A 23,865-nucleotide genomic window follows, 5' to 3' on the forward strand; every position below is an offset into this window, starting at 1 on the left:
TATTATTGCTGTTGTTTATTTATTAATTGTTTATTTGTTTACAAAACATTATTTAATTATTATTTTTGCCTAAAAATAAAAATTGTAGGTATAATAATATTCAGCTCCGATCAAGTTGCTGTGTTTTTTTTTTCTTTTTTCTTTATTGTTGTTTTTGTTTTATTAATATATTTTTTTTTATTCTACAAGGTTGTTTATTTATATTTTTAGCTATATACACACTTCATAAGATGAACACAAAATGGAGAAATCCTTATGCTTGGTTGCACGTAAAAAAATTAATTTATTAACTAGAGATGAACAAAACATTCAAGATATGTCATTTTGACAATTATTATTGTTGTTAGTGTACACAGTGTACACATATTTTTTTATTATTATTTTTTTTTTTTTGCATTAACTGACAATCTGACATTAACTGATTGACAAATCGACTAATCGAAATATCGAATCGAATTACATCCGCCATGTTTATTGTTGATAATACAGAAACCTGTTTAAGTGTCAAAAAAAAATAAAAAAAAATTGACACAACAAACAGATAAAATATAAGGTTATTAATCCAATTATTGTGTCAACAATTGTTTTATTGTTAAAATAAATAAAAACAATAAAATTTAAATATAAAAATCCAGTAGTTTGTTAATACGAATGTTTTTTTGATCAATAATAATAAAAATAATATTTAAAAATGGAAAATAGTGGTGAAAGTGGTGATGATGTACCTCAGGGTAATTTTTTTCAAGCATCTGGTGTATCAAATAATTATATTGGTGTTCATTCAGATGATTTAGAAGGTAAATAATTGAGTTTTTTAATAAATAATATAAATTGAGCAATGAAAATTGAAAATTGTTTGATTGAAAAATAGATGATCCAGAAAATACTGATGATTCAAATCATGGTGGTAGTGATCCATTACATTCTGGTGGACATGGTGGTTCAACATTACGTGAACAAGATCGTTTTTTACCAATAGCAAATGTTGCTAAAATAATGAAACGTGCAATACCAGATTCTGGTAAAATAGCTAAAGATGCACGTGAATGTGTACAAGAATGTGTTTCTGAATTTATATCATTTATAACATCTGAAGCAAGTGATCGTTGTCATATGGAAAAACGTAAAACAATTAATGGTGAAGATATATTATTTGCAATGACAACACTTGGTTTTGATAATTATGTTGAACCACTTAAAGTTTATTTACAAAAATACAGAGAAGCAACAAAAGGTGACAATCCAATTGCTGTTGGACAAACTGGTAATGGAATTAAAACAGATACAACAAATCCAATTTATGAAGAACAATTATATACAATATCAACAGCAAATAATGCATCAACTTCAGATACACCAGTTATTTATAGTTATTCAACTGGTGATCAGATGCAATTTCAATTATCCTGATCATTGAAATTTCAAATGACCTATTGTCATTCATTTTTTGTCTCGAATAATAATTTAAAATCAATTTTCTTTTTTTTTTTTGTTTTTTATTAAGTCTATAATTAATTAATTATAATTAAACGATAGTCTGTTTTTTTTTGTTCTTTTTTTTAATACCTAAAAATTACAAATTAATTATTTAAAAAAACATTTCCAAATTATTTAATTTAAATTTTCCTTTTATTTATTTTTATGCTCCAAGGCATAATTAATAATTTATCAATTAAATTTTTATTTTTTTTCATTTTGTTTCTATTTTTATTTTTTTTCACAGGTTTCAAATAATTTGGTCATACATACAAAGGAAAAATTAGACGAGCCTTTATTGTAATATCATCCAAGCACCAATAAACTATTTTATAATTTTTTTTTTTTTTTTTTTTAAATTATTATTACACTGTTTTATATATATATATATTTTTAAAATTTATATTATTTACCAATTATTCATTATTATTATTTTTGATAATCAACAAGTTTTAATTTTAAAGAACAATGAAAAAAAAATTAAAACAAAAATTAATAATTTCGAAAACCGGCAGTAGTTAATTTTTTTTTTTTTTTTATCGACATTGTGTCGTACATAATAAATAAATAAATAAAGATAAATAATTAAAAATAAATTAAAAAATAATGATGAATAATTTATCACTCTGGTAATTGTGAAGGTGACAATAGTAATTCATGTCCCTTTGTTGATTTATTTTTATTTGTTGTTGATGATGATGATGAAGATGATGGTATTGCCAAATTAATTGGTATTTTATTACAGCTAGTTGTTTCTTTAATTGTTTTAATAGCTGTTGATGTCATAATTTGTTGTGTTGATTTTGGTAATAATGTCGTTGTTGTTTTTGATGAGCTATTATGTTCATCAATATTTTTAACTTTATCTTTATCAACAATAACAACACGACATGGTGTCCATCGACAATCTACACAACAACGACATAAACATAAACAAAGTAATACACGTAATAAACAACATAATAAACCAGCACAAACAAGTGTTGGTCCAACAAGACGTAATTCTGGACTTAAAAATCCTTTTTCACCAGTTCCAACAAATGATATTACAAGTCCAAGTGCTGTTGTTCCAACTGTTAATATAAAAGCACAATTAATTTTTTATTATAAAAAAATGATTTAATAAATTTATAATTAACAACATACGTCCAGCATATAAAACAGTATTAACAGCAGCATTAACTTCACCTCTTCTACGATTTGTAAAATTACTACTTGCTTCTTCATCTTCATCACTGCTACCATAACAATAACTTGCATCACGTATCTGACAAATATGTGAAATAGAAAAAATCTTTTTTTTTTAAATTTATTTAAATATTAATATTATATTTGTTGATAAAAAATATTAACTACCCTGTTACGTTTCATCCAACGTCTGTGTGCTTCACATTGTTTTGTTTTATATCCATCACGGGAACTTTGAGGTGATGCCGGAGACAAGGGAAGCGGTGAAGGTCTGCTACAAGTTTGCCATGCCGCTTTCCCTGGTCCCTGGCCACCGCCACACTGTAATTATTTTACAACAAAATAAATTACATTATTATTTAATTAAAAAATTTCTTTTTTTTTAAATTAAATTATAATTTATTTTGCATTAATTGTTGATGTCAAGTTATATATGGTTTTTTAATTTGTCATTTGTTTTTTGTTAATTTATGATGAACCCCTTTTTTTTAATTTTTTTATTATTACTCACCCCATGAATGTATGACCTGGGGGGATAACGTGGCAATGGTGGTATTAGTCTTGTAGCCAAATTTGATGGCAATTCTCTAAAATTCACCGTTTTACCACCCCTAACACGTTTTTTTTCTCTCCTAATTAATAATGCCGCCTGCATTCCGCTCATTCATTTGCTTTTTAACGTTTTAAAATTATTATTTTCTTTTATTTTATATATCAATTAATATAATAAAAGAAAATTTAACGTTTTTTTTAAATTAAATTTCATTTATTAATAACAACACATTTGTTTATATTTATCATCACAATTATTTAATGTTGTTTGTCTTCTTCTTCATCAACACCAAACACAAACTGCTAATAATTTTTTTTTTAATTTTAATTTAAGTATATTTTTATTTTCAATTATTTAATTAATAATTTTATTAATTTTTTTTTCCACCAGACAGCCAATTATTGTGCTTGTGAATTTGTTTGTTTATTTAAATTCTTTTTTTATTGTTATTTAATTCAATAAAAAAAAAAAGATAATGATTTTTTTTTTGTATTTTTTTTTTTTTGTACAACGTGCCTTCAAGTGCAGTGCAGGGTTGGAAATTATAGGCGAATAGATAATCTACTGATAAAGTGATTCACAGTGGAAAGAAGATTTATTTATTATAAATATTTAATTTATATAATATGCCTAATAGAATTATTAAACCCAATACCTATCATTATTTAGAAGAACTAATTTCTAAATTTTTAAAAAATATTTTATCATTCTCTAAAGCCCTATTGTTAAAATTAACTAATTAATTAATAATAAATAAAAAAAATTAATAGCAAATATTTTGTAGAAAAAAACAAGTTAATTGTTTTTTTAATACTGCTGTAATTTTTTTTATCAATAAATGATATTTAATTGTTATTTTAAAATATATATTTAAATATATTAATACAAACCTGTAATTCTGATGTTGTTGGTGATGCAACTCTTAGATCAAGAAATGACGGTGGTGGAAATGGAAAATTAGATGTTTTTAATTGTAAAGATTGTGAATTTTGTGATTCAAGTGATAATGGTGGTGGTGATATTGGAAATTGTATTGGTGATACTGGTGGAACAAGATGATTTGAATTTGTTATTATTTTATCTGGACGTTTTCTTTTGTGTTGATGTAAATGATGAAAACTATGACTTCGTTGCTTATTTTTATGTTGTTGCTGTTGCTGTTGTTGATGTTGATGTTGATGTTGATGATGATGATGATCATGTGACGAATGAAAAGCTCCAGTTGGTGCTGGTGGATGTAATTGTGCTAAATGAGATCGTGAAAATCTATTTTGATGCTGTAATCCAGATCCAGATCCAGTTTTTTTTGCTGCTGCTGCTGATGATGCACCACCAAGTTGTTTTAATTGTAAACGTTTTTGTTCACGTCGCTTAGCGATACTTGCACCACCTGCTGCTGCATACATTTTTTTATATTTTTTTTTATTTTAAACTTCTTCAATTTAACTGGATGATACGTTTGAAGTCCTTGATGACCTTTTATTTTATTTTTTTATTTTACTTCTTGATTGTATTATTTTTATTAATAATTATTTTTTTTTTTTTTTATATAATTTTCTTCCCGCTTTAACGCCCCCGGGACAGGCGACTCACCGTTAAGAGTTATGCTCCTTCATTTTTCTGCAAAATTTTTTTTTAAATATACTATTTTTTTTATTAATAATTCTTCTTTATGAAATTAATTACTATTATTATTTTTTTTCCATTATTAATATAATTGATATTCTATTAATTTTTTAATATTATTAATAATTTTTCTAGACTGTAATTTTAAGCTTTGCATTGTGCTAATAAAAAGCAACTAACAACTACTTTTTAAAAAAATTTTTAACTCTTTTTTTTTTTTCGTTCATTTTAACAAGATGTATTTTAAATTTTAATAAAGATATTTTTATACTTCTAAAAATGCAAAAATACCTTTATCAACAAATATCAGCTGTAAATTATAATTAAAAAAAAAAAATTAAATTAACAGAAGAAAAGGCAGTATGGATTTTTGGGAATAAAAAAAATGTTAAATCAAAATTGGGACATTGATAAGGGATGATAATCGAGCCAAATATAAAATGCAGGTCAATAGGGTAAAGCAGAAAAGCCAAATAATTAAATAAAAAATAATTAATTAATTCTAAATGATATATAATTTTTTTGAAAAATTAAAAAATTGTGATTGCCGTGATTGTGCGGCACTGTTGGTATAAATTATTAATTAAAATGCCAAGTTAAAGGCTGGCTGGTGGTCCCAGTTGTCGTTAAAAATATCCAACAAAATAATTAAATAAAAAACAATATAATTCATTAATAAATTAAATTAACAAAAAAAAAAAAAAAATTAAATTGATAAAATAAAAATTAAAGACACTGTTCTCCAGTAATTTAAATATTTTTAGTTTTTTGTTTTTTTTTGTGTTTTTTTAGTACCAGTCGTTACACACCATCTGATAAATGTTAAACCATAGTTCTTCAAGAGGCTTCATGCTACATCATTACAATCAACAATAAAATAATTGATAATTTTTGTAATCACTTGACCATTGTCCTTGCTTGTTAAATATCACTGTCACGCCCCTCATCCCTAATGCACCAATTGTCCTGATTGATCCAATTGACAACATTCACAATGCCTTCCATCGATACTTGAATAATTTTTAAATTAAAACTATCAAATGGCAAATACACTACAAGTCATTTCACAATAAATAAACCTGTCATTTAGAAAATAATAAACATTTTTTTTTTTATTATTTCTAGATATTTTTTTTACATCGCGCAAATACTGATGCGCGTTACCACAAATTTATCTTTAAATTGCATCAATAATACTTGAAAAATAAATTAAATATATAATTAATATATAATTATTTTTATTTAATTAATATTAAATATTAAATTGTTTATGTAATTTAAAAATGTCAAGTAATTTTTTTGGCTGAGACACTTTTTTATATCAGCACAAGTTTATTTTCTATTTTTTTTATTTTTTGATATATTTTTTTTTTTATTTTCGCACGTTACCTTCACATAGAGACTATATTATATATGCTTCACGTTTCTCGGTCACCCTTAGCTAGGACATCCCAACCACCCACTTTCGATCCTACCTTTTTTAGTCGATATTTTCTCAACACACAAACTCATCACGAGGCTAAAACTTTTGACCTTTTTTAATAATTATTATTCAAAGATAACAATTTTTTCTATCCATCATCAATTTTTTATTTTATAAAATTAATTAAAAATATTGATTTTAAAATTGTTATAATAAAATACAGAATATAAATTGATTATTATAGATTATTTTTTTTTTATTTTTAAATTATGTTTATTACAAAAAAATTAATTAAAATAATAACAATTATAGCCTACGTTTTCTTCCACCAACTTTTGTGTGAGGATCCCTCTTGCCTTTACCAGCTTTTGGTTTTTTGGCACTAGATTTACCAAGGTGTTTTCTACCCTTTGGTACAGGTGCTCTAAAAAAAATAATTTAATAACAAATTATTAGTTTATTTTGTTGATAAATATACAAGTTAAATTATGTTTTTATTTTTTAAATTTTAAAAGAGAAACTTACGGATCAGCTGGAGCTGGAGTGATTGCCTCACTATTTAAAATTGTTTTCTTTTTTTTGAGGATGACGTCGTTGACCCACTCAGTGTTCCTGTGCTTTTCATCAGCCATATTGAGTGGGCACGACTTCTTCTTCCTCTTCATGCCAGGTACCTCTTTGGCAATGTCCTTGGCATCTTTTTCCTTGGGAAGTCTATTAAAACAACAATTAAAAAAAATAAAACACAAATTAATATTTTATTTATTAATAATTTGAAATAAAAAAAGAGAAAAGAAAAACTTAATTCATGATCTTACCTGTCTTGGAATTTGCCAACAGATGCAGTTGACACTCTAGCAACTGTTTTAGCAGTTGCCAAGTGTTTTGCTGAAGCAAACTGTTCTGTGGTTGGTAAACCAACCCTTGGAACCTTGATGTTCTTTGCCTTAGCCAAATTGCGAAGCCTCTGGAGCTCATTTTTAGCAATCCTTTCTTGCTTGGCTGAACTTTTGGCCTCACGAGGATCAGCTTTTGGAGTATTATCTGCTCCAACTTCGACCAGCCAATCTTTTTGTGTTTCAGCTGCAACTTTTTTGTAGCCGAATGTTGGTATCCATTTCTGTGGAAATATTAAACAAAAATTAAATTAATAATTTATCAACAAATAGACAGATATGGCTTATTGATTGTTTTTATAGATTTGATAATTAAAATTTAACTTACATTGAGTTCTTCGTCCCACTTGAGCTTGGATCTACCCTTCTTTTTGGTCTTGATACCCTTTTCTTTAGCAAATTGTTGCCATTTTGTCAAGGGTTTTGGTTTTGGCACAGATCTTGCCCTTGGCAAAAGAAATGTGGGCTTTGGCAGCTTTGCTACAAAAGCATCATCCCTCCTTTCTGTTTCCAGTGCAAACACATCATTGAACAGCAGCTGAGTGTTGTCTCTGGTTAATGACAACAAGTATGCCTCTTTGTCTTTTCTTAAATAAAAATTCAAACAATAAATAAATAAATAATCAGCAAAATATTGTTTTTTTTATGTCTCATGTGTTCAATGAATTTGGAGGTTATTTGACTAGTACTTACTTTATATTTTCAACATCAAATTGATTGTAATCTGATACCATCAGACTTCCCAAATCTTTATCAACTTCAACAAGCTTTTCAACGCTTGTTGTTTGTATTGATTCTTCTATATTGTTTTTTAAAATTTCGTTAACAATATCCATGGTTAAAAAATTACAGCACTATTCAATTAACAAGTAACCAGACCACGAGGATTCACAACAATTGCAATTTGCAAACACCTCGGATTAGCGCATGCTCAGTAATCAGTATTGTCACTTATGAAAATGAGTGATGGAAACAAACCATAATTATTAGGGGGAAAAGAAACTAAAATATATAGTCAATTTATTTTTTTCACTCTCAAAAATTAATATTCAATTCAATTCATTATATTATTAAAATTTTCTTCACCTCTAACATATGTTGAGCTTGTATCAAGTACACGTCTTTGTCTTCTTTGTACACCAGCTTCAGATGAACGTCTCAATACTAATTGATAAACACCACTTAATCTATTTGCCTCTCGATTACGATAATTCACGATAATTACCAGTAAATAAATGTTTCAATGAACGTGGATCAACACGTGCAATCGTGCATCTATACCATAAATAATCATACTTAAATCTTTTGTTATAAGTGCTGATCTTCGCTACAATTTTGAATTGCTGATATTGTCATAAATATTTGTTCACCATATGTATGACATATAATGTATAATGCAATAGTATATTAATTAATTCATGATATAACTATACAAAATATATAATAATAAAAATTATATGTCAATTAATAGATGATATAAAAAAAATAAAAAATAATGAAAAATTTTTCCTTTATAATGTGATGATATTCATATAAAAATAAATTTAAATCTGGCGCTTTGATCACTAAAAATGGCCCCCATTTGACCCCTTAGTACCGCGTCAGTGGCGCTTTGCTCTGCCAAACACACCTAAACATCTGGAACAATCTGGAAACTCTGCTACATATCTACATATTTACCAGAGAGAAGTCTTCTCTCTGTATTTACATAGATCAACATAGATCTACAACTACAAGCAAAAGTCTGTCTGCTGTCTGCTTTCAGTCCATTTCAGTCTGCTACTCTCAGTCTGCTTCATTGTCTTTTTGAGAACTGAGTCGTCAAGTCAGTATATATCAGTCAATATGTTGAACCTATTGCGTCAGCCATTACTAAAATTGTCAGAGTGTAAGTTTATTAATATTGTCCAGGTTGATTTAAAATTTTTAAAAATAAAATTTGACAATTATTAATTGTTTTAGTTGGTATTAAAAAATTTGCGGAACCGATTCCAAATGGACTCCAAAAATCAGATGGAAGATTTCGACAATTGAACCATGCGGCACGCTTTAATAAAAAGATTATACTCAAAAAAGTGGGTGATTTCATTTTAGTTGGGACGGCTGTAATGATGGCTTCAGTTGTCGGCATTATGTCGTTCGCGTACATTCAAGTAGTATAATTATTAACCTTTTTAAGAACTGACAATGTATTATCCTATAACTGACAATATACCTATTACTTTTTTTTACAGAAGATGATGGATGATGATCAAAGAACCATATACAAAAAAAATCAACTAAAAACTGATGATATTGATAATAAAAAACAAAGTTAATCTAGTTTTTTTTTATTGTAAAGTTAATCTTTGAAATTAATCTTGATATATTAATTATTATTATTGATTCTTATAATTCTATTGTTTATAATCATCTCGTATTATAAAAAAAAACTAATTCAAAAAAAAAGAAATAAAATAATCACAATAAAACATAAAATTTATCATAATTAAATAATAAAAATATTAAGATAAAAATTTGATTATTATTTCTACTTTTTTATACAGTACCCAATACATTGTAAAATTAAATTAAATTTTGAGTTTAGGTTTGTTGTTGTGACAAAGAAAATTTATTAATTTTCTAACAATAAATGAATGGTAAAAATAAAGTTGACAATAAGAGAATTAATAATTTTTCACATAAATATTAATGAATTAAATTAAAATTATCAATAAATATTTAAAATTGGTTAATTTTAGTTGCTGATAATTATTAAAATATTATTTTTTAGAAGCATGGTCAAAATTGGTCAGAGATTATTTGGAAAATATGGTCGAACAAGTGGAACAGTTCTTGGTACTTAATTGTTGATAAATATATTTAATTTTTGTAATCTAGTTTTTTTTTTTTATTAATCCAAGACTGTTGAAATATTTTTGCGACAAAAATGACAGGGGTCTGTTCAAAAAGTTTCATTTTTTCGGATCTTCAAGATGGCGGACATCAGTGTCTATCTTAATTGCTGGGTTGAATCGCCACCACCTTGAAGATCCGAAAAAATGAGACTTTCTGAACGGACCCCAGCTATTGGATATTTCAAAGCTGATCATGAGTGTCATGTTGGCTAAATCGGCATATGTTAATAATTCACCAAAACAATTACTGTCAAAATCGAGATGAAAAAAAAAATTTATTTAATGATGTCATAACATTAACAATACAGTCAAATTCGTGTTAGTGAGTTTTTATTTTTTTTTCAAGATGAATTGAAGTCGTTATTAATTGCTGATTATTTTATATGATGATGACCGATTATTCATTTGGTATTTTATTTATTGATTTAATTGGATTTAATATTTTCTGTTTTTTCATATTTAAGCGTAGTGTCCACACGCAAGTTTTTCGTGCAAGGCCTTGTGGCCCAGTGATGGGTATTCGGGCTCCATATACTTGGTTGGCAGGATTATGAAAAATAAAAAACTGAGATATAGAATCGTTTGGGAATGATTTGGGAACGTTTGGGAAATGATTCTCATAATTTAGGAATGCTTAGTTTAATTAATAATTAATAATTAAAGAATGGGCTAAAATTCACTAGATGTATGCGCACAAGCATATTGCGCATGAAGCATGCATTTACACTGCACCCGTATTCTCAGGGCAAATTTTTTACAATTTAGGGCTTCTTTTTGCCACTGATGGCGCTTATAAAATTTTTTTTATATAGATTTTACATATAAAAGCTCCACAAGCGCCACCGGTGGATGAAACAAGCCCTAAATTGTAATGCCCTGTGAATACGGGTGCTGCACCCGTATTCAGAGGATGTTCTCATTAGGGCGTTTTTTTTCCGATGGTGGCGTTTGTGAAGCCTTTCTATATGAAATCTATATAAAAAAAATTTTGTCAAGCGCCATCAGCGGAAAAAAAAAGCCCTAATGAGAACAATTTTGCCCCGTGAATACGGGTGCTGCAATCATTGCTATTCACTGAAATATAGTAAAACTGCAGTCCAATTCACAGGGCATTACAATTTAGGGCTTTTTTCCTCCACTGGCGGCGCTTGTAGAGCTTTTGTATGTGAAATCTATATAAAAAAAATTTTACAAGCGCCATCACCGGCAAAAAAAAGCCCTAAATTGTAAAAAATTTGCCCTGTGAATTGGACTGCTGGAAGCTGCTGGAAGCCGAACTTAGCGTCGCCGAGAGAGAGATTCAATGGATGGGCTTTTGTCCTTGTCGGTACAGTCACGTCAACTAAAGTTGGTTAAGACTGTACTGAAATATAATGTAACTTTTATATCGTGTAGTACTACAGGCGAGCTACTGAATGTTTGGATCTGAGTATTTTTTCTTAAAGCTTATGACTCCCCTTCTATGCGTCCACTAAGTCACACACACATTTATAAAAAAATAAACGATGTAAATCGAGTGCTGCCGAGTTTACTTTGAGATAGCCGACATCAGCCAAAATCACCATGTCTCGGCAGCACTCGGTTTACATCGTTTATTTTTTTATAAATGTATGCAAATGTATGTGTGACTTAGTGGACGCATAGAAGGGGAATCATAGGCTTCAAGAAAAAATACTCAGATCCAAACATTCAGTAGCTCGCCTGTAGTTTGTTTTGACGTTGACTGTACAAGATTTAATGTGCGCATGCGTGAGTGAGAGGGAAAGCCATTCAATATATTGCTATCTCTAGCGACACTCCGTGCATTGGCTAGGCATAGGAGTTCACCTTCCAGCAGCCCAATTCACAGGGCAAATTTTATACAATTTAGGGCTTTTTTTGGCCGCTGATGGCGCTTGTCAAATTTTTTTTATATAGATTTCACCAGTGTTGGGTAGGTAAGATACCATGTAAGATACCGTATCTTACATCATCGGTTTCATACATCGAGGTATCTTACATTGCGTTCCCAGCGCCTCCTACGAATAAAAGTGGAACCTTCGTGCTACAATTTTTTTTTATCCGATAAATACATGTAATTCATTTATTAAATAAATAAAAGATGTAGCTAAGGAATTGATGTTGCTTAAAAAAGAATTTCTTTGGCAACTGTAATTCCTTAGCTCGGAACAACAAGATCTTGCACGAAAAAATGGAACATGTCCCATTGGCTGTGATAGTCTTGCAAGGCATTTTAAGGCTGATTTCCACCAAATTTCTAGTAATTATCTAGTGATGATAGATCTCGCTGCAAGAACTTGCATGAGATTTCTATAGCGTGGAGACACCGCTTAAGGGAGCTTAAGGTTTCAATGGTTGGCGAATACATAAGGAGCGTTTTTCAATTTTTTCGTCGACGCAGCACAGAAGAGCATTAGCCGGTTACTCCCACTTTACCCTTACATTTTTTCCCCTTTCTGCTTGCTCTACGCGCAGACTTGTTGGAAATACGGTTTTCGCGCAAGCCAGTTTGAGCATGGAAAGGGAGAAAAATGGAAGGGGCAAGTTGTGGAGGTGGTATTTCTGGCGGTCGACCGTCGTGAAAGAAAACTCCTCTTGACTTCTGCGCAAATGCGTGGTCATGATGCGCCAACAAAAAATTGACGAAAGAACGCACCATGTAACTGTGGACGAAAAAACCAGCCTATGTACACAAATTCGATGATGGGATCAATGCCCAATGGGTGGAGGCTGGTATAGCTGGTGATAGCTGGTATAGTCTGGTACCATGGAGTGGAGATTGTATCAGTGGAGACTGGAGCACATGGAGCATTCAGGAGCATTGAACAGTGAACTCGGAAACCAGTCCCTATTGTAGTCGAGTGTGCAAAGCGTGGACCTGGACTCAGATAAATCTCATACCATCCAAGAAGACTAGAGACCTAGTCTTCTTGATACCATCAGAAAACTTGAGCAATTAAAGTAAGCCATGAATCGAGGCTTCTTGTTCTTGTCGGATTTGAACCAACGACATAAGCCAAATCACACTAGGTCTACGTGTCTGAGTCTCTCTGTCGGAAACCACCGCTTAAAGTTTCAATGGTTAGAATTTTGGCAAATAACCCTCAGTATACGAACTAAATAGTGGTTTATTTTGCACTACAAAATTTTGTAACGTCTATAACTGTGAACGAAAAAACCAGTCCAAAAATTCGATGCAATTCGATGGTGGGATATTGAACGCGAAGTTTTTTAGATTTTTTAGATAGTACAAAGTACTGCTCTAATTGATCTCTAATTTCGTCATTCGTAATATTTACTACAACTGGTAAGTTTTTTCATTATTTTCTCGAATGTTTACTTGTGCATTAAAATCAAACCGAAAAAAATTGGATTTTTTATGACAAATGTTGAAAGTTAGCTTTCTGTACTTGGTGTGACGCCATTTTGTGCTTTCATTTTTTTTTGGTCATTCTATAATTATATTTAATCGCCTTTTTTTTTTGTCGACCAAATTTTTATATTAATATATTTTATGAAATCAAAATTACCTACATATACCTATTTATGAATTTTTAATTTATAATTTTTAAAAATGAAAAAACAACTGGTTTCAAATATCTACGCACCATTATTACGAAAATTGTTAGAATTTACTTTAGGTACTTTATAATTATATAAATGATAACTACATAATTATAACTATATATATTATTTTATATATTATTATAGCTATATATTAGGGGACATGGGGGTAAAATGGACACCTTTTAAATTTTACGAAAATAATTAGGTAATAAAAATTCAACAAAGAAAATGTCAGCTGTTCTCAGGCATTACTCTTTCATCAATATTATTAATTTAAAATAGTTAATTATTGCTATATCTAGGAAAAAAAAAATATAATTTTAAATATATTTTGCTATTTTTTTAGTGGTGTCCATTTTAGGCATTTTTTGTTTTTTCATTACATACGTTTCCATTTATATTTTCCTTATGATTTTGTATGATTTTTAACAAAAAAAATTAACTATTTAAATTATTTTCCTAGGGTGTCCGTTTTCCCCTTATCTCCCCTATATATATATTATTATAACTATATAAATTATAAGCTATTTATTATTTTAGAGTTTAACAAAAATAAATTGAATTAAATTAAATATATTTTTTTTATCTTTTAGCCAATAAAATGCAGATAATTAATAAAAACTCGACTGGAACAAGTATCACAGTAGAGGGTTTACATCAAATTCATAATGTTAAAGAAACTAATATGAAAGAAGAAGAAGAAATACATATTATTTTTGCAAGTTAACAATTTTAAATATGAACGAACTATATCTGAAAATATTAAGAAAAAAACACGAGGTAAGATAGGGCTCATACTCTTTTTATTTTTCTAACTTTTTTTTTTGCTAACTATCTTTAAATATTATTTACTATGTTCAATTTTATAAATTTTATCATCAAAAATTAAAAATTAAAATCAATTTTTTTTAACGACTATAGGTCAAGAAATGTAAACTCACCTTTATCCCATGTCTGTTGGGAAAATGTGGTGGAGAAATTCTTACTCATCTACACACAAAAATCAAACACACAAAAATCCAACAGCATAGATATTGTGTATTGGGTATATAACCTTAACAATGATGTATACAACAATGAAAGGTAATTAGATATATATTAAATTAATTTCAATTTTAACAGTTAAATAACTAAGAATATTTTAACTAAATTTTTTTTAATATATAGCCAACAACTTTATGATGATGAAAAGAATTAATTTGGGAGGGTTGGTGTATTTCCCTGTGAACGTTCCAGCTGCAATGACAGGTAAATTTAGAACAAATGAAAATTAACTGCAGTTATTAATGCATTAATTGAAAATAATATAATATTTTTATTTTTTTAGTTCATCATCAAAAATTGATGAAAGAGGAAGGGTCAAACAAGTCTAACCTTGTCAAAAAGTACACCACATCTCGTCAACTTTCAACGCACCCTGGACCAGCTGAATTTGGGCCAGGTAAATTAAAAAAATTATTTTAATAGGTATATTTAATCTGTCATTATTTCATGCAAGATAAATGACCACTTGGTGCAATTTATTAATTGTTGTTGTTGTGTTAAGTTTTATTAAGTATTTGTGAATCATCTTGAAGGCTTCAAATGGATCTGTTAGAATTTTTTTTTGTATTTTTTTAATTTCTTTAAATATACCTTTTGCATTATTACGAGTTGTTGGAATGAATGTACATGGGTATAGAAACTGGAAATGAAAACATATGTACTGGAAATGGTATATAAATTGGTACTGGTATTGGTACTAATATTTTTTGTACTTCATCAGTTGGTGTTGATTTAACACATAGATGTGGACGTGCTGATACAACTTTTGTATGCATTATTTGTTTACATTGTGTGTTATTTGATATTTGTACTTGTTGATGTTGTATTTGATTTTTTTTGTGTTATTGATGAATCTGTCATTGTTTTTTTATTGTTGGTATTATTACTATTATTATTTGATGATGATGTTGGTGTCATTGTTTCTGTTGTTTTTTTACCAGTCAATTGTTGCTGCTGTTGATATTGTTGATGTAGTGTTGTTTACCAGGATAAGTTCTTTTTGATGTACCAGTTGGTACAACTGATGGTGATTTAGTATATTGTCCTTTCAATTTCATAACATAATTGTATGAACAAAAATTTCTAATTGTTGCATCTGACCTTGTTAAATGATATTGTGCTTGTTTTTTTTTTTTTTTTCAAGAAAATGGACAACAATTTGTTCTTCAATTGATCCATCCACCACGCTACAAGGCACGTGGAGTAAGGCGGGTTCCAAAACCACAAGCAAAGTCAACAAAGTCAACTGCAGAAAAATTTAATACTATTTTGGTCAATTCAACTTTGTGCTTTGGAGTAGGAGGCGTACTTCTAAGCTTAGTGTTATCAATCATGTATCAAGACGTTTCAGATTTGCCGGACAATACGCTATGGTTGATTAAATTTTCGCAAAAAGTCATACGTGTCGCTGTACGTGTTTTCGTAAAATAAAAAAAATTAAAATATAATAATTTTTTTTATTTTACAAAAACACGTTATTTATTAATAAATAATAAATAAATAAAAAATAATAAAATTAATAAAAAAAAAAAACGTGAACAAGCAATTTATTTAAAACGAATTAATATTATTTAAATAAAATAAAAAACTTTGATAATTAAATTGTAAAAAGTGTGGTGTTTGTTGTTATTTATTAACATTTTTTTTTTTCGTAATTCTTGAATTTTTATTTCATAATTTATTGATCGCAATAAATCATGTCAAATAATTATAATTAATATTTACAATAGCGATCAATTAATAAATTATACAATTATTTTTTTTATTATTATTCATCCAATCACCACCAAAGTTCATTGGTGCTTGTCCAGTTACCCATATACCATCACTCTGATGTGGTCCAAAATTATTATAATTATTAGGTAGATAATTTGGCCCGTCATAATTTTGTCCAACATCTGAATAACCAATGCCAATTACTGATGGTCCAGGACCAAGAAAACCATCGGAGGAGTTTTCGTTTTTATTAAGGAATTATAAAATAACAATTATTAAAAAAACGAGGTGACACGGGGTCATTTTTGTTAATAAAAATAAAAGATATAAGTTTATATTTTTATCAAATTCACAAAATTCTCATCTTTATTTTTCTATAATTTATAATTTTTATTAAATTTATCATATTTCTTATAATTATTTATCTTTCTTTTGTTTAAAAAAATAAGTAATTTTTGCGCGTTAAATTAATTTATTTACAATAATCATTTTTTTTTTTTTTATTTTTTCAATTTATTAAAATACTTTTACGAGATCTAAAATATTTTTATTTAAAAAAAATTTTGTATTTAAAATTAAACACTTAATAATTAATTATTTTTTATAAACATTCAACAACAAAAAAAAAATAAAATAGCTCATTATGATGATTTAAAAATTATTGATATAAATTTTATGTTTTTGTTATTTCTTCTTCTTGATTTTGTTTATCATCATCATCATGAATAATTGTTTTACGAAATTTTAAACTTCCTGTTTTTAAACTTGAATTTCTACCGGAAAAATAATCTTCAATTTCTTGGAGTGTTTTATTTTTAGTCTCCGGTAAAAATGTATAAAAATATATTGTTCCAAATAGCGATATACATCCAAACATTAAAAATGTGCCATGCATAGTAATTGTATCAATTAAAAATGGAAAACTTTTAACAACACTAAAGACAAATGAATGTGCTGAAAAAGTTGTTAATCCTCCCATGATTCCCCTAACTTGAACTGGATAAACTTCACCAATCATGACCTGAAAAAAAATAACAAATATTATATTAAAAAAAAACCAAGCAAAACCTAAACAACAACATGAACAACATGAACAGCATGAACAACTTACCCAAGGTATAACTAAAAATCCAATTGTACAAGCAATAGTATAAGAAAATATAAATAACACTGGCATCCAAGTAAATGATGGCTCAATATTATTTAATTTCCAATATTGATAATACCACAAATATCCACTGAATCCAATCATTGATATACCACATCCAATTGATGATATCATTGTCAATGGTCTTCTTCCACATTTACGACAAAGTACACATGCCATTATTGTTGATAGAAGTCTAACAACACCAAGTACAACAGTTATCAAATAACTATTTATTGTAACACCTGATTTATTAAATATTTGTACAGCATAAAATGTCAATGCATTTGTACCAGACCATTGACATAAAATTAAAAAAATAATAATACACAAAATGGTTTTAAATTATTTGGTTGTAATATTGCTTTTATTATTTCACGTGGTCCACTTAAATGTTTAATATTATTTTTGTGAAAATTTAATAAGTCCATTCATTTCTTTTATCAAGATTATAATTACTTGAACGAAATTGTTTAAGTGCTTTTTTAGCATCATCTGGACGACTACGTGATATTAAATATGATGGTGATTCAGGATATATAAACATTAAAAATAATGCAGCAAATGGTATTATTGAACTTAATGCTGCAACAATATTCCATGTTGCAATTGAACCTAATATATATTCAAGTAATACACCAGTTGAAACACCAACTGATGATAATGCTGTTAACATACCACGTAAATGTGGTTGTGTTACTTCAGATGTATAAACACGTGCTGGTGCACCAACCATACCAGATCCTAAACCAACTAAAAATCTTCCAATATATAACATTTCAACATTTGTTGCAAAACTTATTAATATCCAACCAATTAATGCTGGTATTTCAGTTATAATTAGAGATTTTTTTCTACCAAGACTATCCATCATATAACCAGTTAATACACAACCAATTGGTGTACCAATTGATGACATACTTGCTGAAATATTTAATTTATATTATTTGCTAATTGTTATATTTTATTTTGATGATTATCAAGTGGTACTTACCAACCCATGATGATTGAACTTTACTTATTGTTATTGTACTGTTTAACGATTCTAATTGTGGTAATGCTATTGCTGAAAAACCAAATGCCATACCAGTATTTATGGTACCTGAAATTAATTCAAAACATTTAGATATAATTTTTTATATTTTTTATATTAAATTAAACTTGCCAAGTTGTGCTACAAATGATGCCAATACTTGTCGTAATGCACTGCCATTTATTGAAGGTCCAACACCAAGTTCTAAGTCATCTAAATTTTTTTGTATTTCTGTTTTTTCATCATCATTTTTCCATACTATTGGCTGGATTTTTTGAGGTACTGCTAATTGATCTATCAGGCTATTTGAATCAGCCATTTTATCTGATGTTTTACTATTTGAAAAATTAAAATTATCATTATTTTTTAGTCAATTGATGGATCATTAAATTGACTGGCATTTATCATGATAATATACTTTTTTTAACCAATTATTTATTGTCTAGTTATTGTGATAAATTGACAATCATCATTATTGTCAATAAACAGTGCAAGGACAAGTGTAAATATATGAATTAAATTGTTACTTTTATTATCGTTATGTTCATTAATATGCAGCTTCGATTAGATCAATTAGAAACATTCAAATATTACTTGTTGTTGTTATAATAACAGTACATTAAACAGTTGATTAAACAATTAATTTATTAATCATAATTATTTTTAATTAAACAAAAAAAAATGAGGCTGTTTTAATTATTCATTTTTTATTTTCTTTGAAATTTTTTTTTTAATATTTTTTATTAATTTTTAATTTTTATATTATTATTATATTATTATCAAATTAATTTATATTTTTTACAAGATAAGATTTTAATTAATAATTTGGATTTTTTTATTTTTAATAATAATTAGAATTGAGTTGTGAGGAAACTATGAAATGAAAGAGAAAATATTAGCTGATTTGTAAATAATAATTATTTTTTTTATAAACAAATTAATAAATTTTTAATTAATAATAATCTTAATATTTTTTCATTCATTTTTAATTAATAATAATTATGATAATTTATTTCTACTATTTTTTTAAATTTTGAATTGAAAAAAAAATATTTTAATGAGGAAAATATGAAAAATAAAAAAGAAAATTAAGCTTATCTGTGGATAAACTTTTTTTTTTTTTTTTTTCATTTAAACTCAATTAACATTTTATAAAAAAAAAATAAATTTTTAATTAATAATAATCATAATATTGTGTTTTTATTATAAAAAAAAAGCTCCGTTATGAATAAACAACATTTTTCATTTTTTTTTTTTCAAATTTTTTTATAAAAAATAAATTAATTAACAATTCATTCATTTTTACATCAACAATATAATTATAATTTTTTGTTTTCGCTGTTTTTTAAATTACCACGAAGAAAATGTTAAACGACAAAAAAAAAAAATACAAGGAAATTAAATATATCCGTAAATAAACTGTTATCATCATTTTTTTTTTTTTTTTCATTAAATCGTCTGAGTCATAAACAGATGTTTAAAAAAAATCCGCATACACAATTATCTTAATATATATTTCAAATAAATATTATTAATATTTTTTCATTAATCAACCAATAATAAGTAAAAAAATTTTGAATAAACACGTTGACATTGCACACAAGGACAACGATCTTTAATTTAATTTTAACTATTTTTTTATTTCCTATTATTTTTGGCTCACACCCAAACTTGGATTTGAAATATATAATTTGTAAATATCACATATGTAAAGTCCAAATTTGCATTAACAATAAAATAAAAAAAAAAAAAATATAACTAAACAATAAATAATTGTTATAAACAATTCTAAAAATAAATTTTCCACAGAAATTACCACTTTTTTAAAAAATTTTTTTTGTTTGAATTTACTTTTTTTCTATCAACACCAGGAAGATATTTATTATTAGAATAATTGCATCATATGCATTAAATAGACCTTTGTTTATCACAAGAAAAAATATTTCAAATCAAGCCAAAAATAATGTTTCAATAAAATATATAATTAACAATGAAATTAATCATTTCCATATTTATATGTACTTACTCATTCATTGCTATTCAAAGCTATTTACACCAACACAATTTATTTATTTAATTTATTTATTTAAACTAAATTATTATTATTATTATTTATAATAATAATAACAACGTATTATTTAAATACTATTATTCTTTATGCTTCCTGAGTTTATTTTTAAATATTTATCACAGTGAAAATTTTTTTTTTACAACTTAATTTTTATATTTTATTTTTTATCACTTTTAAGTGGTAAACAAATACTTGTTTAATATATTATTTTTTAATAAATATATATTTTTTTAATATACTTTTCAACGAATGAGATAATATTTCCATATAAATTTTAATTCTACGTGGTATTTTTTTTTACGTCCACGAGTCATTTGTAAATATTTTTTTTTTATTTTATTTTTTTTCGATAGATAAAAATTGTTTTTAAAATTATTTATAACATTTATAATAGCTATTGATAATTTATGGTTTTTTAAAAAATTGCTTGGAAATTTTATTGTCTTTGATAGAAACGTGTTTGATTAAATTTAAAAAGTCTACTGTCGCTGTTGCTTGCCAGAGCTAAACTGTTCGACTTTTTTTATTCGTACAATAACACTGCTATCTTGTTGGACTCTTTTTTTTTTTACAATTTGACGACTGTTTGTCTGTGTCAAAGAAAATAATCGTCATCACTATAATAAACTCGAATTTTCCACTTGTTATATTTATAAACAAAAAATAAAAAATTAATTTTTGGCTGATAGAAAAACAAAAGATTATTTTTTTATTTATATTTTCTTTTGTTGATGTGATTTATTATTATGAAAAAAAAATTATATCAATCTTATTTATAAGGATATATATTTGTCAATTGAAAAAAAAATTATTATTTTATATTAAATGCAAAAGGGGATTAAAAAAAAATATATATATCTTATCTTTGTTGTTATTTTTCATCATTATAATCACGTTCAATCTACGTGAATGATATTTATGAAAAATATAAAATTATATATCATACAAAATTGCAAATTACATTACATTTATATTTACATTAATTTTTTTTTTATTATTATATACATTAACAGTATTTTTTTACATAAACTTGTTGATTTTTATTTTGTTTTTTTCTCATTGTTTTAATAATAACAGTTTAACCTTGTGAAAAAAAATTTTTTTTAAAAATAATTTAACGACTTTTTTAAATGTTTTAATTATTACATAATAATGTTTAAACAAATATATAAATTAAAATAATTAAAAACATAAATTCCGCTTAAATAAAATAATAGTAAATAATTTTTTTTTTTAAAAAACTCACATTGAAGTACTTGGAGTAGAAAATGTCTCATAACTTTTGTTATTGACAAATGGCATATTGTTTATTATTTGCGTTGATACTAAATGCAAATGTCTGGGTGGTCTGGATCAACTCAACATTTTATTAAATTGTTAGGTCTCAGTTAAGTCAAGTGACTCGCATTGTATTATCACCACCACGAGGTTCAAACTTTTATATCTATATATATATTTTTTTTTTATCATTTCATTCATTGCACTCAATTTAAACAAACAATTTATTTTTTATCATTCGTTTTTTTTAAATTTAAAAATAGTATGTAGCAATGTTTAAAGGGTAAATTGGTAATCAATAATAATTGATCTTATGATAAACAAAAATGAGTATCATTAAATATTTAAATGTTGGTTTTATAAAAAAATAAAAATATAAAAACATGATAAATTTTATAAAATTACATTTATTTAGTTAATTAAAATTCAAGTGTTTTTTATAAGTAATAACTATCACAGGTCTCTGTTGACGACCCCAACAAATATGTTACGTCATAAACACCTCATGTGCGTATTGATTTCGAAACTTTTACTCAATAAATATACACGTGACAAACGCGTGATATACACTCCGCAGGATTGTGGAATATTCCTTTTTAAAAAAATTTAATTATGCTTATTTAATACTCAGGACACTTGTTTAAATTATTTATTTTAATACTTGTAATTTTCTAATATTAAAAATATTTAAAAAATGCATTTTAACATTTTACTATTTTTTAAAAAAACATTCATGTCAATGATTTATTGGTCATAATCACACGATGTAAAATTAACTCAAATAATAAATGAAAATTATTAATCAATTAGATAATAATCATTTTTTATTATTTTTATTTTTTACAATCATCATGTTTGCGTGCTGATATTTTTTTCACATTTACAACTTCTATTTTTATAATTTAATTAAAACATTTACCTTTTTTTTTTTCTATTAATTTATTGTTATTATTAACTATTAAGAATTTTATACGTCAAGATAATTAATTGACAAATCGATCGATAATTTTTTAATATTAATTTTTTTATTTTTCATGAGTGGGTGATGATAATAATGTTTACGTATTTTTAAATATTCATCAGAACATGTGGGAGCTTTTTTTTTTTCTATAGTAAATAGTAACATAATTATAGTGGATAAAAAATAATGACCATCAAACGAGGTCGATGCTCGATTTTACATATCTTGTTGAATAATAAATTATTAATATTGCTGTTTATTTATTATTCTGTTGATTTTTTTTTTTTTATTTTGTTTGTCACGTGTAGATTTGTTTTATCACTTTTATTATTATTTTATTTTTTTTTGTGCTAATGCACGTAATGAAAAAAACATGTGACTTTATAATCTCTTACTTGGCTGAATTTGCTGATATTTTTTTTTTTTTTTTTTTATAATCTTCTGGTCAAAGTGCGATACAACTATTTACAGTTTGTTGATAATGTGGGTATAATAATCAACTATTATCTGTCAATTTATGTATTTTTTAAAATATTGTAACATTGATCTACATTTTTTTTTTCACAAATAAATTATTATTAATTATTTCGTATCATAATAAATAAATTAATTATATATTCATTTACTTTTTTTTTTTTTTTTCTCACGTGGGTATTTATGAATTTCATATTCAAGAAATTTTTATATAAATATTGTATTTTTCATTTTAATTTTTTATATTATTAAAAAATATTTTTATGGAAAAAGTTGTTGGGAATTTTGTAAACAAGTTTTTTCACCTTGAAAATTTGATGATTATTATCAACAAGAATTTTTAATTATTTTTTTAAAATATAAGCAATCATGTGTGTATATTTTTTGTTAATTAATTTTTTTTTTATTTTGTGGTAGGTCAATTTTAAATTGTGCTGATGGTAATGCAGAATAAAAATTTCGATTGATAATTTATTTTAAATAAATTATCGACGAAATAAAAATACAGAAAAATA

General features: G+C 26.1%; 3 protein-coding genes, 2 long non-coding RNA genes and 1 pseudogene across 7 annotated transcripts; 3 read left to right on the forward strand and 3 right to left on the reverse strand.

The window, feature by feature from the left end:
- Window positions 1–512: 512 nt before the first annotated feature.
- On the forward strand, window positions 513–1,821 carry LOC122849779 (nuclear transcription factor Y subunit B-4-like). Its single transcript, XM_044148597.1, has 2 exons — window positions 513–797; window positions 872–1,821. The coding sequence occupies exons 1-2, from the start codon at window positions 692–694 to the stop codon at window positions 1,408–1,410; spliced, it is 645 nt and encodes a 214-aa protein (XP_044004532.1). The 5' UTR covers window positions 513–691; the 3' UTR covers window positions 1,411–1,821.
- An 11-nt stretch (window positions 1,822–1,832) lies between these two features.
- Window positions 1,833–6,465, reverse strand: LOC122849764. 3 transcript variants are annotated; one of them, XM_044148577.1, is made up of 5 exons: window positions 5,653–6,465; window positions 4,108–4,837; window positions 2,833–2,985; window positions 2,623–2,743; window positions 1,833–2,549 (listed from the first exon to the last, which is right to left on the reverse strand). In XM_044148577.1, the coding sequence occupies exons 2-5, from the start codon at window positions 4,621–4,623 to the stop codon at window positions 2,098–2,100; spliced, it is 1,242 nt and encodes a 413-aa protein (XP_044004512.1). In that variant the 5' UTR covers window positions 4,624–4,837; window positions 5,653–6,465; the 3' UTR covers window positions 1,833–2,097. The 3 variants fall into 3 exon arrangements, with proteins under 3 accessions (XP_044004512.1, XP_044004511.1, XP_044004513.1); XM_044148576.1 differs by having other exon boundaries at window positions 2,014–2,549; window positions 2,623–2,770; XM_044148578.1 differs by having other exon boundaries at window positions 2,014–2,549; window positions 5,639–6,465.
- An 87-nt stretch (window positions 6,466–6,552) lies between these two features.
- Window positions 6,553–8,123, reverse strand: LOC122849772 (ribosome biogenesis regulatory protein homolog). Its single transcript, XM_044148586.1, has 5 exons — window positions 7,856–8,123; window positions 7,491–7,749; window positions 7,085–7,386; window positions 6,792–6,980; window positions 6,553–6,690 (listed from the first exon to the last, which is right to left on the reverse strand). Exons 1-5 carry the CDS (start codon window positions 7,996–7,998, stop codon window positions 6,573–6,575), a joined length of 1,011 nt encoding a protein of 336 aa, XP_044004521.1. The 5' UTR covers window positions 7,999–8,123; the 3' UTR covers window positions 6,553–6,572.
- A 693-nt stretch (window positions 8,124–8,816) lies between these two features.
- Window positions 8,817–9,693, forward strand: LOC122849791. The gene is made up of 3 exons (XR_006373596.1): window positions 8,817–9,050; window positions 9,125–9,318; window positions 9,397–9,693. It is a non-coding gene; the product is annotated as an uncharacterized LOC122849791 (long non-coding RNA).
- A 2,942-nt stretch (window positions 9,694–12,635) lies between these two features.
- Window positions 12,636–15,898, forward strand: LOC122849792. The gene is made up of 6 exons (XR_006373597.1): window positions 12,636–13,366; window positions 14,220–14,406; window positions 14,548–14,709; window positions 14,794–14,874; window positions 14,954–15,067; window positions 15,815–15,898. It is a non-coding gene; the product is annotated as an uncharacterized LOC122849792 (long non-coding RNA).
- Window positions 15,899–17,065: 1,167 nt separating this feature from the next.
- Window positions 17,066–21,327, reverse strand: LOC122849757 (annotated as a pseudogene).
- Between the last annotated feature and the right edge of the window lie 2,538 nt (window positions 21,328–23,865).

The sequence above is a fragment of the Aphidius gifuensis genome, linkage group LG2 (genome assembly GCF_014905175.1).
Source record: "Aphidius gifuensis isolate YNYX2018 linkage group LG2, ASM1490517v1, whole genome shotgun sequence".
NCBI classification, from domain to species: Eukaryota; Metazoa; Arthropoda; class Insecta; order Hymenoptera; family Braconidae; genus Aphidius; species Aphidius gifuensis.